We start from the raw sequence: 19,660 nt of genomic DNA on the forward strand, positions 1-19,660 counted from the left end.
GCCCCAGATAAACAATATCTTTTTTCCAGCTGTCCTGATTTTGCCCCACAAACCTGATGGGATCTTTGCAAACCCCGGGGACATTCTCGGGACACCGTTTAATGGGACAGTGAGGATCTAGGACCATTAATGTTACATCAGCAGGGTTCTAACAACCTGGAGCCTCATCGATCAGCTATTACTCAGGTTAACAGGAGGCTCCTGAAAAAATAGGTGACCTCCTAGTGTCTGGGAAGAGGGTGTCGCACCCAAATGAGGCGGGCTACTCCAGGGGCCTGGCCAGGTCCACTTAGTGGTCGCACGTCTTCTGTAACATCACGGTCATTGGTCGCATGTGATGAACATCCGCTCTACAACGCCTGGCCAAAAGGAGGCCGTCTAAATGCTGCGGCCTCTGAAAGCGCTTGCCGGGTGCCAGAGCCCCAGACTTCGAACCAGAACCCCCCTTTAAAATCCCACTTTCTGCAATATGTTTCAGATGTCTCAGGATGTCATTTGAGCTGGTGTTTCCCATGTCATCATCTCTTAGGTCTTTCCTCCAAGACTGATGGCTGCCACATTCACTTAACTCAACACGTCCTCTCTGTCACTCAGGACAAACACCCTGGGGTGCCCGTTTTGTCAGCCCTGCCACGTGGCAGCTCCACACCTTGGTCCTTAGCCTGGACATCCTGTGCTGGTGTCATCTGCAGATACTCAAAACAATTCCAAAAATGATCTTTAATATTAATAATACTGAGTAAGGTGAAGATGTCACATGACCCCCCCCCCATTATATTAGGACTAAGGGTCATAATACAATCTTCTGTATGCTGGAGGCATTTGGCATATAATAGAAGAGGTGATATATATAATACAGACATGAGATAATACAGGATGATATATACACATTATAGCTCCATAGTGTAGTATATACATGTTATATATATATTAGTCTCTACTGACTATGCTGGAGGTGACTGACATATAGTATAAGGGTATATATAATACAGACATGAGATATTAGCAGATGATATATACACATTATAGCTTCTGGTGTGATATATACATATTAGAGTCGCTGACTACGCTGGAGATATGGTGGAGGCGTCCAGCACCTGAGGATATAATTGCACTAAGAAGCGATGGGAGTTTGCTGGGATGAAGTTCTCGGTGAGGGTCACTCTGGGAATCGCACTCACACTCACCACCAGCTGGGTGTCGGCGCTGCGGAGGCAGAAGGTTTGGTTGGACTTCAGGCTTCGTGTCACTGACTCCTCACTCACTAATGTCCACAGAGCTGGTTGTGCACCAGAGTATTGACATGGAGGCCCCGGGTACAGATACTGCTCCAGAAAAGCCTGGAGATAGAAGAAGGAAGAACATGTCAGCAGGATGGATTCTAGGGTGCACCAAGATATAATATATAACATCACATATCATCATATAATATCTTATAACATCACATAATATCAAATATAATCATGTAACATCACATAATATCATATAACATCACATAGTATAAAATAACTTCATATAATATCTTATAACATCACATAATATTATATAACATCATATAATATCATATGGTATCAAATAACTTCATATAACATCAAATAATATCACATAATATCAAATTACAACAAATAATGTCAAATAACTTCCTATAATATGAAATAACATATAATATTATATAACATTATATAATATCACATACTGTCAAATAGCTTCATGTAATATGACATAATATGAAATAACTTCATAAAATATAAAATAATATCATATAGAATCACATACTATTCTAAAAGAAAATCACTTAACATATAATATCACATCTCATCATATAATATCACCTAACATCACATTATATAATAAAACACATAATATATAATATCTAATAATATTATATAATGTCAATTAACATCATATATTATAATACATACAACACATACATATTACACATCATATATCATAGTACACACATATATATTATTCATCACACATTCTATATCATATGTCACTTATCATACATCACATATCATATAAGAGATATTCTAAATCACATTTCGCATATTACACATCACGTAAATATTATACATCGAATACACAACTCATACATCTTATACATTACATATAGCAACGTGGCCTAGCATGAAGTATCCAGCCTCGGTGTCTAGCGAATTGCCACGTCCGCTCACAAACTCGTGTCACGTGCGCCTGCCCCACATATCACATGTTACACATTAGATATATATATTACATATATTACACATCACATGTTGCAGTCATGTGACCATGTGATACGATCTCATTCTGCAGAACGGCTCCTGTAATTGGTGTTACCTGTGGGGACATGCTGTATGTCAGGCACAGTGTCAGGTGCTGGATGATGGCCTCCATGCTGTACAGGTGAGTCTGATGCGTTGCGCGCAGGTAGCGCTGCAGGCTTTGCGCAATAAGGGGGAAGATGCTCTGCGCGGCCTCTCTGGAGTCAATCGCTTGTCCAGACTTCAGACGATTATCCGAGCACTGAACCTGAGAGAACGACCGGTGTACAGCGACCACCAACCTGCAAAGAGACAAATATATCCGAATCTAGACAATGTATATAACTATTACCATGACAGTATATATCGTACTTATTGGCATGAAATCTAAAATATAATTGTTACCATAAGATCGAGAACAATTCAGACTAAATATTACTGTCATATACTATATATAACTGTCACCACGGACTGTATATAGCTATCACCTTGAAATCTAGAGCATTACAGACAGTATATACCTATTACCATGAAATCTAGAATAGTACAGACTGTATATAAGGGTTAATTTAGTGCAGGACAGTAGTTGGGATCACTTCTGCTGTCACCTGGCACGCCGCCTGCGTATCTTGCGCTCCTGTTCAATATCTGCGTAGTATCTGTCCTTGTAATTGGTTGCTGACAGGATCAGGGCCTGTGATCGGCTGACGGTGCTGTCCTCCATGCCTGGTGAGAAGAAATACAGAGAACTTTTTAAAAGAGATATCTGAGCTCTCTCAGCAGATCCCAGTAACCAACATGGGATCAAAGCAGCCAACAGTAGATCATAGTAACCAGCAGTAGATCCAAGTAACCAGCATTGGATCAAAGAAGCCAGCCGTAGATCATAGTACCCAGCACTGGATCACAGTAACCAGCAGTAGATCTGAGTAATCAGCATTGGATCAAAGCAGCCAACAGTAGATCATAGTAACCAGCAGTAGATCCAAGTAACCAGCATTGGATCAAAGCAGACAGCCGTAGATCATAGTACCCAGCACTGGATCACAGTAACCAGCAGTAGATCTGAGTAATCAGCATTGGATCAAAGAAGCCAGCAGTAGATCATAGTAATCAGCAATAGATCGTGGTAATACGCATTGGCGCACACTAACCAGCAGTAGATCAAAGCAGCCAGCAGTAGATCATAGCAACCAGCACTGGATCACAGTAACCAGCAGCAGATCCAAGTAATTGGATCTGGATCAAAGAAGCCAGCAGTAGATCATAGCAATCAGAACTGGATCATAGTAACCAGCAGTAGATCATAGTATTCAGGATTGGATCACAGATCTGAGCATTGGATCAAATGTGCCAGCAGTAGATCATAGTAATCTGCAGTAGATTGTGGTAATAAGCATTGGATCATAGTAATTATCAGTAGATAATGTAATCAGCATTGGATCATAGTAACCAGCAGTAGATCATAGTAATCATCTTTAGATCATGGTATAAAGCATTGGATCATACTAATCATCATTAGATCATCGTAATCATCAGTAGATCATTGTAATAAGCATTGGATCACAGTAACCAGCAGTAGATCATAGAACCCAGCACTGGATCACAGTAACCAGCAGAAGATCTGAGTAATCAGCATTGGATCACAATAACCAGCAGTAGATCATAGTAATCATCTTTAGATCATGGTAAAAAGCATTGGATCATACTAATCATCATTAGATCATCGTAATCATAAGTAGATCATCGTAATCAGCATTGGATCACAGTAACCAGCAGTAGATCATAGAACCCAGCACTGGATCACAGTAACCAGCAGAAGATCTGAGTAATCAGCATTGGATCACAGAAACCAGCAGCAGATCCCAGTAATAGACGTCGAAACTCTGTAACTAGCAGCAAATTCCAGGCACCAGTAGTGGATTCTAGGAAGTAGCAGCTGATCCCGGCAAACAACAAGACATCTCAGTAACCACAATCTGATCATAGTAACCTGCAATAGCTTTTATAAACTAGCAGCAGATCCCAGTAACAAGCAGTTAATCGTAGTAAATAGCAGGAGATCCCAGTAGCCAGAAGCTCATACCAGATACCAGAATCTACTCCCAGTAACCTGCAGCAGATCCTGATAAATAGAAACAAAATCCATAATCAGTAGCAAACAGTTAATCCCAGTAACCAGCAGCTGAACACAATTATGAGCAGCAGATCACATTAACTAGAAGCTGATCCCATGAAGCAGAAACTGATCTCAGTAACAAGAATCTGGTCCCAGTAACTAACAACAAATCCTATTAACCAGTAGCAGATTCAAGTGACCAGCAGCAGGTCTAGTAATCAGGAGTTCATCCCGGTAGCCAGATACAGATCCTAGTAACCAGCAGCAGATCTGATTAACCAGAATCTGATCCTGGTAACCACCAGCAGGCCCGTATAACCAATAGCTGATCTCAGTTATCAGAAGTGGATCAAAGAAATCAGCAACAGATCCCAGTAAACCAGCAGCAGATCCTGATAAACAGCAACAGAACCCATAAGCAGCAAATGATTCCAGTAACAAGCTATTAATCCTAGAAATCAGCAGTTGATCATAAATACCACAGCAGATCCCATTAACTAGCAGCTGATCCCATTGAGTCAAGCAGATCCCAGTAACCAGCAGCAGATCCTATTAAACAGAATCTGATCCTGGTAGCCACCAGGCAATCCCGGAAACAACAAATTAATCCCAGTAACCAGCAGCAGATCTAAGAAGTTAGCAGGTGATCCCAGTAACCAGCAGCTGATCCCAGTTTTCAGAAGTGGATCAAAGTAATCACCAGCAGATCCCAGTAATCTGCAGTGGATTTCAGTAACCATGAGCAGATACAAGTAACTAGAAGGTGATATCGGTGTCCAGAAGCTGAAGCTATCAATCAGCAGCAGATCCCAGTAATCTACAGTGGATTCCAGTAACCAGTACTTGCAGTCCATATGGCCCTGATTAGTCTCTGGGGGACTATAGAGGGATGATAAAATGAGGGGTTGAGAGGAGACTGTATATACACGTAAGCTGCACTCACCCTCCACAAGAGACCCCGGGCCCTCAAGGCTCTGCTCCTGTTTTCTGGTCTTCCTTATCTGTGATCTTGGGGTCAAGGCCGAAAAATCCTTGTAGTAATGTTCTAATACATACAACGCAGATCTCTGTAAACTGAGCACATGGGTTATACAATGAGAGTATACAGAGCACATGTCATATACTCCAGTAACTAATAACCAGTATATAGAGTACATGTGATATATACTAATAACCAGTATACACCCAGATACATGACCAATAGATGGAAATCCCCTTGGAGAAGGCTACGTACCACGTACTGCTGTAGTATATGGGGCAGTCGTGGTTTGGGTTTGGTCAGGGGTACACATCCATTTGGCAGATGGTGAGTATGTATTACCTTCTGATGGTACGTACCTGACTCTCCCTATAGTGTAGCAGCGGGCCTCCCCGTCACTGCTCCGCACCACCCTGAGGATGTAGAAGGGCTGCAGCTGTCTGATCTCCAGAAGAATTACGGCAAGGTAATGGATGAAGATGAAGGCGTCCACCAGTGACACCGTATACTGGACCACACTCAGGAGGTTCCGCTCCTGCTGCCCCAGAATCCTCACCACATAGAACAGCCAATAGGAGACCAGGAAGAGACTGAGGAGCAGAAGAAGGAGGGCGCGGAACTCCACTAGACGTGGCAGGATGCATCGAGGCCTCCGAAAGAAAACAGCCCAAGACCCCAGGACTATGAATAACAGCTTAAAAGCAACCGAGATGTAAAGCCCCTCACAAATAACCCCGCAGGGCTCCAACTCAGATCCCCACAGAACTTGGGGCAACAAGATGAACAGTGGTGGGGTGAGAACGGTGAGTAACGACAGGACACAGAACATGTAGAAACCCAGCATGGTTCGAGCATCAGGTCTACTGCTCACAGAGTCCTGAGAACCTGCTTTGGGAACCAACTCCTCCAGGGAAGCGCTGCGTTCAGAGGTCACCGCTGTGGTCGTCTCACCCCAGTTATCATCCTAGAAATAGAAAAGGTAGAAGATACAAAGATATTACATAGGTGGATGGATGGATGGATGGATGGATGGATAGATAGATAGATAGGAGATAGATAGATAGATAGATAGATAGATAGATAGATAGATAGACCCCACCTGTTCCTCTTCCTCTTCTCCTCTTCCAGAGTCCTCAGCAGGAAGCATGCTTTTACTTGTTGGTTCCTCGATGGTAACAGACTTGTGGCCTTCATGGTTCTTTTCTCTAGATATAAGTAAAAGGTAAAATTGGAAAGATGAGGATAAGAGTGGAGGGATAGATGGATGGTAGTAAAAGTGGAGAGATAGATGGATTGTGCTAGGAGTGGAGAGATAGATGGATAGTGGTAAGAGTGGATGGATGGATAGATCGATGGTGGTAAGAGCAGATGGATAGAGAGGAGGTAAGAAAGGGCCAACAGATTTAGGACAGGTGAACTGCTCACCTCTCATATCCATACTTGCTGTGCGTGGATCCAGTTTCCATTCCTATAAGAGACAACACAAATCAGACTCAAATCATGAATGGTGGGCCAGCTTATATATGTGTGGGGTAGATAAGGGAACATAACAGCTCCCTCAAAACCTGAAGGGTCACCACATAGGCCATAATGCCAAGAAGGTGCAGAGGGGATGGTGGCATCTCCATGGATCATCAGAAGTCAATATTAACAGGAAGATTTCTAACATTGCAGGCAGATTATGTCAGGTCTCTATGGAGTGCTTCCATCTGTCCCACCTGTACACCCCAACCACCACCTGCCTCTCAGAATTAGAGATGGGCGAACCAATTCATCACACAATTACACGTCAAAGGTTTATTATATCCAGAAGTGAGACGTTCCGTTCTACTAGAGACCTTCATCAGTCATTGCATATATGGAAAGGAAGATAAAATACACAAGCCATGTCTATGGAGGAAAGAAGGGAAATCCGGCCAAACAGGCCCAAAGGAACGCCTGTATTACTTACTGAGTGCCGCATCACGCACATCTACTGTATTTAAATACACATCTGCCATACTTTTACGACGGATGTCGGGATGGGATAAAACATACTTTTACTGACAAAACCTATTGTTAAAAGCTATTTTGGGCAAGAGTTTGCATTTTTTTCATTAAATACATAGCAACTGCTGTTCTAACAGTAAAGCGCTGATTCTGCCTGCGCAAATCTGAAAAAAAATCTCTGTTATTTAAGCATTTTTTAGTTGCTCACTCAATATACAGTCTAGCCTGCGCTAATCTGAAAAAAAAGAAACCTCTTGTTATTTAATGTTTTTTTGTTTTCTACACTGCTCACCAAATATAGTGTGGAGGAGTGTTAATCTGAAAACAATGGTCAAATAATTTAAGCGTTTTTTTTTTTTTTCGGGGGGGGGGGGGGGGGTTTGCAGCACATATATATAGCATTACATCCTCCGCAAATCTAAAAAAAAAGAATCTCCATTACTGAAGCATTTTGTTTGTGTTCAGTTCACGCAATAGTCTATCCGGCGCTAATATGAAAAAATTATTTTATTTAACAATGGCTTTTCCTGAAATAGTTGTTCATAAAAAACACACACACTTGCTGTGTCAGAATTGTTGCCAATAACTAGACAGTAATTAGTCAGTGTGTGCAGTAGGAAAACTGACTGAAACAAAAAACAGGGCAAGGGACAGGCAAAAGGAGGGGAGGAAGAAACACTTGTGCAAGTGCTAACAATAAGAATGTGAGTGGCAACAGCAACACTTCTGGTCTTCACAGCTCCACCAGTAGCCAGAATGTTGTCATACTTAATGAGAAAGCAGTGAACCTCCAATATTGAGTGAGGGCTTTGTGTGTTCCTCCTCAACATGGAATTTACGACGCTGTCTTTCTGTGCTATTGACCGTGTCTTCTCCTTTAACTGCACTGACATCTGAGATCCCATTCTCTAGGAGTCATGTGACCTGCTGAGAGAGATATTTCTCCTAACCCAAGACTTTCTCTTCTTCCTCCTGCCATATACAGTCCTATGAAAAAGTTTGGGCACTCCTATTAATCTTAATCATTTTTAGTTCTAAATATTTTGGTGTTTGCAACAGCCATTTCAGTTTGATATATCTAATAACTGATGGACACAGTAATATTTCAGGATTGAAATGAGGTTTATTGTACTAACAGAAAATGCGCAATATGCATTAAACCAAAATTTGACCGGTGCAAAAGTATGAGCACCCTTATCATTTTATTGATTTGAATACTCCTAACTACTTTTTACTGACTTACTGAAGCACAAAATTGGTTTTGTAACCTCAGTGAGCTTTGAACTTCATAGCCAGGTGTATCCAATCATGAGAAAAGGTATTTAAGGTGGCCAATTGCAAGTTGTTCTACTATTTGAATCTCCTCTGAAGAGTGGCATCATGGGCTACTCAAAACAACTCTCAAATGATCTGAAAACAAAGACTGTTCAACATAGTTGTTCAGGGGAAGGATACAAAAAGTTGTGTCAGAGATTTAACCTGTCAGTTTCCACTGTGAGGAACATAGTAAGGAAATGGAAGACCACAGGGACAGTTCTTGTTAAGCCCAGAAGTGGCAGGCCAAGAAAAATATCAGAAAGGCAGAGAAGAAGAATGGTGAGAACAGTCAAGGACAATCCACAGACACCTCCAAAGAGCTGCAGCATCATCTTGCTGCAGATGGTGTCACTGTGCATCGGTCAACTATACAGCGCACTTTGCACAAATAGAAGCTGTATGGGAGAGTGATGAGAAAGAAGCCGTTTCTGCACGTACGCCACAAATAGAGTTGCCTGAGGTATGAAAAAGCACATTTGGACAAGGCAGCTTCATTTTGGAAACAAAAATTGAGTTGTTTGGTTATAAAAAAAGGCGTTATGCATGGCGTCCAAAAAGAAACAGCATTCCAAGAAAAACACATGCTACCCACTGTAAAATTTGGTGGAGGTTCCATCATGCTTTGGGGCTGTGTGGCCAATGCCGGCATCAGGAATCTTGTTAAAGTTGAGAGTCGCATGGATTCCACTCAGTATCAGCAGATTCTTGAGAATAATGTTCAAGAATCAGTGACGAAGTTGAAGTTACGCCGGGGATGGATATTTCAGCAAGACAATGATCCAAAACACCGCTCCAAATCCTCAGGCATTCATGCAGAGGAACAATTACAATGTTCTAGAATGGCCATCCCAGTCCCCAGACCTGAATATCATTGAACATCTGTGGGATGATTTGAAGCGGGCTGTCCATGCTCGGCGACCATCTAACTTAACTGAACTTGAATTGTTTGTCCAAAATACCTTTATCCAGGATCCAGGAACTGATTAAAAGCTAGAGGAAGCGACTAGAGGCTGTTATCTTTGCAAAAGGAGGATCTACTAAATATTAATGTCACTTTTCTGTTGAGGTGCCCATACTTTTGCACCGGTCAAATTTTGGTTTAATGCATATTGCGCATTTTCTGTTAGTACAATAAACCTCATTTCAATCCTGAAATATTACTGTGTCCAGCAGTTATTAGATATATCAAACTGAAATGGCTGTTATAAACACCAAAATATTTAGAACTAAAAATGATTAAGATTAACAGGGGTGCCCAAACTTTTTCATAGGACTGTATCATTATGGAACAAGTGCAAACACTTGTGGATCAGATACAAGGAATAACCCAGCTGGTTCAAGAGTTGGCAGAGAGGATTCAACAACTGGAGAAATTTCTGTCTCTCAAGTTCCAGTTACTTCTGCTGTTCCCAAGGAACCTAAAATAAATCTACCTGGCCAGTTTTCTGGATATAGAAAATGTTTTGCTATTTTTTTGTACAGGTTGTATTTTCATCTCCGAACCTCCCTTCTGGTGATGAGCAGTAACGTGTGGCCATTATTATTTCGCATCGGCCGGGTGACCAATGCCCAAGCCCCAGAATTGTTTTCTGTGGAGCGTTTTTTTACAGTGCTGGGGTTACTCTACGATGAACCTCACCTTACCGCCGTCACTGAATCAAACCAGATCGCCCTCTGCCAAGGTTGTCATCCAGTGGAAGATTGTTCAGAATTTCATTGGTGGTCGGTTCACTCTCAATAGAATGATCCTGCTCTCTGCTGCCAGTTTCGTCAGGGCCTGTCTGACACCATTAAGGACTTGTTAGTAAATTACCCAACTTGCATCTCTGGATAAGGCCATGACTCTCGCCATTTTAGACAGTTGGGGATCTCTAGGTTTCCACTGGTGATTCCTGTCAATGTTGCCGCTGTGGACGGTACCCCACTGTCTCAGGGCCCGGGTACATATGCCACCGCACACGTCACTCTAGAAATAGACTCTGGGCATTCTGAAGATATTTCTTTTCTGGTTTTTGATAATTTACCTGCTGAATTTGTGTTGGGCTTCTTCCATTTTGCTCCCATAATCCAGTACTTGGTAGAAAGCAGAGCTGGTTATATGGAGCTCTGATGTAATGTGTCTTGTTTTACCTCACCTGTCTCTGCTATATCAGGTCATACCTTATCCTTATCTGAATATATTCCGTATTCTGTACATAATTCTGCTGAGACTTGTAGTACTTCTCTGCCCCTTGAATCTTATAATACGGTCTAATACTCCTAGTTGTAACTCTTCCCTCGCCTGCATAGCGATGAGTTCAGGGGTGGATATGGGGTCTAACAAACTGTATACAGTTTGGGATCAGGACCAGCCGTGCCTGAGAAAGTCTAAGTCTGTTTATAGGGGGAGGAAAACTAATTCTACGGGTAAAACCTGTTGTACTAACATTCAGAAATCTGCTTTGAAAGCTAAGGGTCCGATGGCTCCTCACAAAACTCAGAGTCCTGTCATGCAGTCTCAATTCAGCTTCAACCTGGGTAGACAGACAGTTTCAGAAGTGTCCAGGACTTGTCTAATTCGTAGCTGTGGAGGCCTATATAAGACTCCGCCCTCTTGACAAAGGTAACGACTAATTTAGTTTCTCTCGTTGGCTATGAAACTGATAGTGTATGTATTGGATTGCTTTTCTGTCCCTTGTTCTTCGGATATTCATTCGCCTGCTGATTCTGCCTTTGACGTACCCGTTTGGATTTGACCCTTGGCTTTCTACTGGATATCACTTTTGTCTCCTGATTCGGCCTCTGACGTCTTCTCCTGGATTTGACCCTTTGCCTGGACATTTATTCTCCCATTTCTGATTTTTTCCTCATAACTCAGTTGTGGGTTCTGGTTTGGGTCTCATTTTGCACAGCATTTATTTGTAGAATTACTTTTTGGTGACAATTCAGACCATCAGATTCGACAAAGTCCAACTGGCCTTGCAGACAGCGCTGGTGAAGGTGCCTGGGGGTCTGTCTTTGCTTACAGTGCTGTGCTGATTATAACCCCTTCTCAACACTGCAAAGCGGCAGCCGTAGCTTCGGGGCCTCCGCTGTAATGTACAGAGATAATGGCTGTGATTAGAGATGAGCGAATACTATTTGAAACAGCCGTTTCGAATAGCACGCTCCCATAGAAATGAATGGAAGCGGCCGGCACGCAGACTTTGCCGCTTAACCTCCCGCGTGCCGGCTACGTCCTTTCATTTCTATGAGAGCGTGCTATTCGAAACGTCTGTTTCGAATAGTGTTGGCTCATCTCTAGCTGTGATCAGAGTAAAAATAATATAGAGGCTGGTTCAACCTCAGTAGTAACATAGCGAAACCTCTCATAGACTGCAATATAGTTATATTATAGTCTATAGGACCTGCAATCAAAGATTGCAGGTTCAAGCCCCTTAGAGGTATAAAAAAATAGTGAAGAAATTAAAAAAGTTAAAAAAAAAAAACTTTAAATCCCCCCCCTTTCCCTCAAATACATGTAAAAGTATTAAATACTGTGAAACACATACACATTAGGTATCCCTGTGTCAGAAATCACCCAGTCTACAAATCTATAAAAATATACCTCCGTACGTTACAAACCAAAGCAGAAAGAAAATCAAAAGTGCCAAATTGATATTTTTTTGCTGTTTCACCTTTGATAAAAATGTAAATAAAAAATGATCAAAACAACAGACATTCCCCAAAATGGTAGCACTAAAAAGTACACCAGACCCCCAAAGCATCGGCGTACCCGGAAATATAAAAGTTACAGGTGTCGGGAATATGGAACCTTTGGCATAAAATATTTTTTTTGCAAAGTTTTTGATTTTTGTATAGGGGTTAAAATGGAAATAAAACCATATAAATTTGGTATCACTGGAATCGTACTGAATCAAAGAACCATCATGGAGAACAATTTGCCCCGTACGCAATAACCCCTCATATGGCTCTAAACAGGAAAATAAAAAAGTTATGGGGTTTGGGAAGCGAAGAGTCAAAAACGAAAACTGAAACATGTCTCTGGTGGGAAGGGGTTAAATAGCTTCTTCTACTGCTCGCTGTTATCAGTAAACTTCTTCCTTTGTTGCATCTCAGCCATAACAAGAATTCCATCTGATGTGCAACTCAAACATCCAAAAGACCTGGCAGGGGTAGCGGTAAGATAAGCTCGCTGGTGGCACTGACAGGTACGTCTCCACTGCTGTTGGTTTTGGCGGCAGCAGCTACGTGCGATCATCTCCAGGACGGGAATATGTGTGTATATTACCAAATGGCAAATCGATGGAAGGTGCAAATTGTCCATGGGTGTGCAGGCCCATGTGTAGGAACTAGGTCTCGCCATACTCACACGAAATGGCGTCACCAGAACATTTGGCAAAATAGAATTGGCAATGGCACCAAATGAGCGAGATCATTCTATTCCTTCTCCCCATGATGGTCTTTGTAGGCCACATCCATTCCACACATCATTATCTCATTATTATCATCTCCATCAGAGTATATAATAACACGTCATTCCTTAGGCTCAGGGTCACAGAGTATATAATAACACCTCATTCCTCAGGCTAAGGGTCACACAGTATATAATAACACCTCATTTCTAAGGCTCAGGGTCACATAGTATATAATAACACCTCATTCCTTAGGCTCGGGGTCACATAGTATATAATAACACCTCATTCCTTAGGCTCGGGGTCACAGACTATATAATAACACCTCCTTCCTAAGGCTCGGGGTCACATAGTATATAATAACACCTCATTCCTAAGGCTCAGGGTCACATAGTATATAATAACACCTCAATCCTTAGGCTCGGGGTCACAGAATATATAATAATACCTCATTCCTTAGGCTCGGGGTCACGAAGTATATAATAATACCTCATTCCTTAGGCTCGGGGTCACGAAGTATATAATAATACCTCATTCCTTAGGCTCGGGGTCACAGAGTATATAATAACACCTCATTCCTCAGGCTCAGGGTCACATAGTATATAATAATACCTCATTCCTTAGGGTGCATTCACACTGAGTAAACGCTAGCTTATTTTGTAGAGTAAAATTACACTTGTAAATTTTGCTATCCCATTGACTTCAATGATATTTTTTTACAAGTGTAAAAATACGCCTGTAAAAAATACGCCTGTAAAAATACGCCTGTAAAAATACGCCTGTAAAATGTCATTGAAGTCAATGGGATAGCAAAATTTACAAGTGTAATTTTACTTTACAAAATAAGCTAGCGTTTACTCAGTGTGAATGCACCCTTAGGCTCACAGAGTATATAATAATACCTCATTCCTTAGGCTCGGGGTCACAGAGTATATAATAATACCTCATTCCTTAGGCTCGGGGTCACATAGTATATAATAATACCTCATTCCTTAGGCTCAGGGTCACAGAGTATATAATAACACCTCATTCCTCAGGCTCGGGGTCACATAGTATAAAATAATACCTCATTCCTCAGGCTCGGGGTCACATAGTATATAATAATACCTCATTCCTTAAGCTCGGGGTCACAAAGTATATAATAACTCCTCAATACTTAAGCTCAGGGTCACAGAGTATATTATAATACCTCATTCCTTAGGCTCGGGGTCACATAGTATATAATAATACCTCATTCCTTAGGCTTGGGGGCACAGAGTATATAATAACACCTCATTCCTTAGGCTCAGGGTCACAGAGTATAACACCTCATTCCTCAGGCTGGAGGTCACATGTTATATAATAACACCGCATTCCTTAGGCTGGGGGTCACATAGTATATAATAACACCTCATTCCTTAGGCTCGGGGTCACAGAGTATATAATAATACCTCATTCCTTAGGCTCAGGGTCACAGAGTATATAATAACACCTCCTTCCTTAGGCTCAGGGTCACAATATAATAATACTTCATTCCTTAGGCTCACATAGTATATAATAATACCTCATTCCTTAGGCTCAGGGTCACATAGTATATAATAATACCTCATTCCTTAGGCTCAGGGTCACAAATAATAACACTTCATTCCTCAGGCTCGGGGTCACATAATATATAATAACACCGCATTCCTTAGGCTGGAGGTCACATAGTATATGATAATACCTCATTCCTTCAGCTCGGGGTCACATATTATATAGTAACACCTCCTTCCTTAGGCTCAGGGTCACATAGTATATAATAACATCTCATTCCTTAGACTCAGGGTAACATAGTCCTTCAAGTCAGTACTGTTATAAACAGCAGAGTATATAGATGTATTATTATATAGAGATAAATGTATATCAATATCAGTATTATTATTCAGAGAGGAGTATACAGAACCAATATTATTATTACTGAGAGAGAAGTGTATATAGATATTAGTATTATCATATGGAGATAGGTGTATATAGATATACATAATATATATATATATATATATATATATATATATATATATACACAGATGTAGCAGATTTCATTAGAACTTCTGTATTTGGTAAAACTGCTGCAGCAATGTAATATCTTACAAAGAAGACAACAAAAACCAAGGAAAAGTCATCAGAAAAACATTTCTCTGTGACATCTCACAGTATTGTGTAGTCTGTGAGGATATTACATTGCTGCAGTTCTGTTACATGTGTATATCTGAGTATATGCACGCAGACACATGTAATATGTGTAACCATATAGTATATGGAGCTGTATATTTAGTATATACAGAGCTGTATACATCATCTGTGTGTATATACATATATACACATATCTTCTGGTTCTACAGGTCAGCAACACAGATGACAGGGGTTATATTATATATAGATCCCCCCTCACCCACCTTGGTATATATACATTCTTATACTCTTTACCTTCCTTCTTCCCTACCTGACATTTGCTCACTTCATTCGTTGCGGCCTGAATGCGAAGACCTAACCTGCTGCTTCACCTCACCCAACCTGCTCTGCCACACCTCCAGCTTGAGGTATATCCTCCCCCCTACTGAGGTATGCTCACCCGCCCTCCCCTGTGCTGGCAGCCCCACTCCTCCACCCTGGGCTACATATCTCCCTATAAAATTATTCTGTGTTGGGATATTATATGTCTGCATGGTACATGGCTATGATAATAATATGTTATTACACTATGCCAATATTATATGATATGTCTGTGTATTATTACACTCTGATGATATTATACCATGTATCTGTTTATTATTACACTGTGCAGATATTATATGATGTCTGTATAATACTACACCGTGATTATATTATATATCTGTATATTATTACACTGCACAGATATATGTCTGTATATTACTACACCGTGATTATATTATATATCTGTATATTATTACACTGCACAGATATATGTTTGTATAATATTACACTCTGGTTATATGATACATCTGTATTATTACACTGCACAGATATTATACGTTTGTACTGTATGTTACACTGTGATGATACTATATGACATCTGTATATTATTATACTGCGCAGATATTCTATGTGTTTGTATAATATTACACTGTGATTAGATTATGCTATAACTGTATATTATTACATTGCACAGATATATGTTTGTATAATATCACACTCTGGTTATATGATATATCTGTATATTATTATACTGCGCAGATATTATACGTTTGTATGTTACACTGTGATGATACTATATGATATCTGTATATTATTATACTGCGCAGATATTATATGGTTTTTTTTAATATTACACTGGGATTAGATTATGATATAACGGTATATTATTACATTGCACAGATATTAAATTATTTGTCTGTAGATGATTACACTGTGCTGATATTATATATCTGCATATTATAAGAGATATCTATCTATTATTACACTGTGGTGATACTATATGATATATCAGTATATGATTACACTGTGCTCATATAATACAGTAGATTTATATATCATTACACTGTTCTGATATTATCTTATATATCTGTATATTACTACTGTACTGATTGTAGCATTGATGACCCCCCTGCTCCGGTGTTTTGGCAGCTGTCAAGATGGCCTGCCGCTGAACTCATTCCTTGTGCTGTGCCCATGATTGTACCGGCATCTCAGCTGCTCGCTGGGACACCATATAATGAGCGTGTTTTTGGCGCAGATGATCCCCCTCAGCTCCGCTTGAGGAGAACTCTGTGACTTCTGGCTCCTTCATAGCTGTCGTTGTGTTAGAATTATGCAACAAATTAGATTGTCTTTTTCCCGGCATGTTTAAAAGTAGCAAACTGCCAATTTGGATTAAAAGTGTTTTCCCATCCAGTGTGTCAGCACTGCCTGGAGCAGATCAGATAATATGCAGATGCTTGTACACAATCCAATGTGGGTTAGCTGAGTGTTTACATAGAGAGTTAACAGACCTGGCTTTATCAGACCCTGAGATAAGCTGCTGCAAGAGCTGTGAAATATAGTATGTGAACATAAATTCATAACAGTCGTGAAGCCGTCATTTAACGGGATAAAAAGTAGCCGATGTGTTAATCGAGGTTACAAACTATGTGCCAAATTTCATTTAAATCCATTCAGTGGTTTTTGCGTGATTGAGGAACAAACATCCAAACTTTCACATTTATATTAGTCGGAGGATTATATTAGTCGGAGGATTACACTGTGGTGATACTATATGATATGTCTGTATATGATGACACTGTTCTGATACTATATATGTCTGTATGTTATTACACTATGCTGACATTATGATGCCTGCTTATTACTACACTATGCTGATACTAAACTATATATCTATATATTACCATACTGGGCTAACTTACATACATACATATGTGTATATTATTGTACTGTGCTGTTATAAAAGGTTTCTGCATTATTATTATACTGTGCAGATATCATGCAATATATTTATATAATATTACACTGTTCTAGTATTATATGATGTCAGGATATTAGTCTATCCCTATGTGGTATCAGTTGAAAATCGATCTATTCAATGACAGACTCCCTTTCATACTGTAAGTTACGGCTTCTTCCTCCTGTGATACATATATCAGTTTATTGTGTTTGTCCTCCTGCTAGTAATATAGAAATACATTGTATTATATCAACAAATGTAATCATATACTGACATATCATATAGTATCACCACAGTGTAATTATATAATATGGCTGTATACTATTACACTGTGATAAATGGTAAGGTAGTATATTATTACACTGTGCTGAAATTATACAATATACCTATATATTACTATACCGTGACAATACTATATGATATTTCTGCATGTAATTACACAGTCTATTCAGTAGGACCTTACATACATACACACATCAGACCACCCAAATATATCAAACAGCACACACATATCAGATCAGAGTATAATATGCCGCTAAAAGACACGGATCTGCTGTATAATCTCCACCAAAACTGAGACTGTCCGTCTTATTGCTCTCACATGTCAGAAATCTCTATCACACAGACTGTATCGTATAACTACTACCGCTATGGACGACACCATATAGACAGTACACCTGAACTACCACTTGTATAGACACCTCACAGACCATACCCCATAACTACTACCTCTGTATACACCTCACATACCGTACCCCATAACCACTACCTCTATAGACACCTGACATACTGTACCTCATAACTACTACCTTTATATACTCGAGGTGAGGAAAAGGGGAAAAGGGAAACACAGCCCACTATATCTCTCAGCGACAGAGAAAATCCTGCAATTATATGTATTACACACCCCGCAGTGAAAAGGATTTGCAACGGTCAAAGCTCCACGTCCAGGAGCAGTAAGCACAAAACAGTTCTTCCAAGAAGAGGACCAGCAATCTCCATTGTATGAAAAAAATCACTTCTACTTTATTTATCAAAATACTTCTTTTTTTAAAAAAGTTATATACATGAATGCACATTTTCAAGTTCCAAAGAAATATGCTATGAACAAACAATTAACTCACATGGTGTGGAGGAGCGTTCAGACTGACGCGTTTCGGTACCAAATGTACCTTAGTCGCAGCGATATATATAATATACGTATATATATAGTAAATTTATACATTTGGTACCGAAACGCGTCAGTCTGAACGCTCCTCCACACCATGTGAGTTAATTGTTTGTTCATAGCATATTTCTTTGGAACTTGAAAATGTGCATTCATGTATATAACTTTTTTTTTAAAAAAAGAAGTATTTTGATAAATACAGTAGAAGTGATTTTTTTTCATACAATGGAGATTGCTGGTCCTCTTCTTGGAAGAACTGTTTTGTACCTCTATATACACCTGACATACTGTACCTCATAACTACTACCACTATAGACACCTGACATACTGTGCCCCATAACTACTACCTCTATAGACACCTGACATACTGTACCCCATAACTACTACCACTATAGACACCTGACATACTGTACCTCATAACTACTACCACTATATACACCTGACATACTGTACCCCATAACTACTACCTCTATATACACCTGACATACTGTACCTCATAACTACTACCACTATAGACACCTGACATACTGTGCCCCATAACTACTACCTCTATAGACACCTGACATACTGTACCCCATAACTACTACCACTATAGACACCTGACATACTGTGCCCCATAACTACTACCACTATATACACCTGACATACTGTACCCCATAACTACTACCTCTATATACACCTGACATACTGTACCCCATAACTACTACCACTATAGACACCTGACATACTGTACCCCATAACTACTACCTCTATAGACACCTGACATACTGTACCCCATAACTACTACCACTATAGACACCTGACATACTGTACCCCATAACTACTACCTCTATAGACACCTGACATACTGTACCCCATAACTACTACCACTATAGACACCTGACATACTGTACCCCATAACTACTACCACTATAGACACCTGACATACTGTACCCCATAACTACTACCTCTATAGACACCTGACATACTGTACCCCATAAGTACTACCTCTATAGACACCTGACATACTGTACCCCATAACTACTACCTCT

The 19,660-nt window shown here is 40.2% G+C and overlaps 1 protein-coding gene across 1 annotated transcript; it reads right to left on the bottom strand.

The window, feature by feature from the left end:
• Positions 1-1,064: 1,064 nt before the first annotated feature.
• Positions 1,065-15,525, bottom strand: LOC142193570 (vang-like protein 1). The gene is made up of 8 exons (XM_075262547.1): positions 15,490-15,525; positions 6,770-6,812; positions 6,444-6,549; positions 5,704-6,308; positions 5,309-5,439; positions 2,855-2,972; positions 2,323-2,548; positions 1,065-1,340 (listed from the first exon to the last, which is right to left on the bottom strand). The coding sequence occupies exons 2-8, from the start codon at positions 6,808-6,810 to the stop codon at positions 1,065-1,067; spliced, it is 1,503 nt and encodes a 500-aa protein (XP_075118648.1). The 5' UTR covers positions 6,811-6,812; positions 15,490-15,525.
• Between the last annotated feature and the right edge of the window lie 4,135 nt (positions 15,526-19,660).

The sequence above is a fragment of the Leptodactylus fuscus genome, chromosome 2, assembly GCF_031893055.1.
Source record: "Leptodactylus fuscus isolate aLepFus1 chromosome 2, aLepFus1.hap2, whole genome shotgun sequence".
NCBI classification, from domain to species: Eukaryota; Metazoa; Chordata; class Amphibia; order Anura; family Leptodactylidae; genus Leptodactylus; species Leptodactylus fuscus.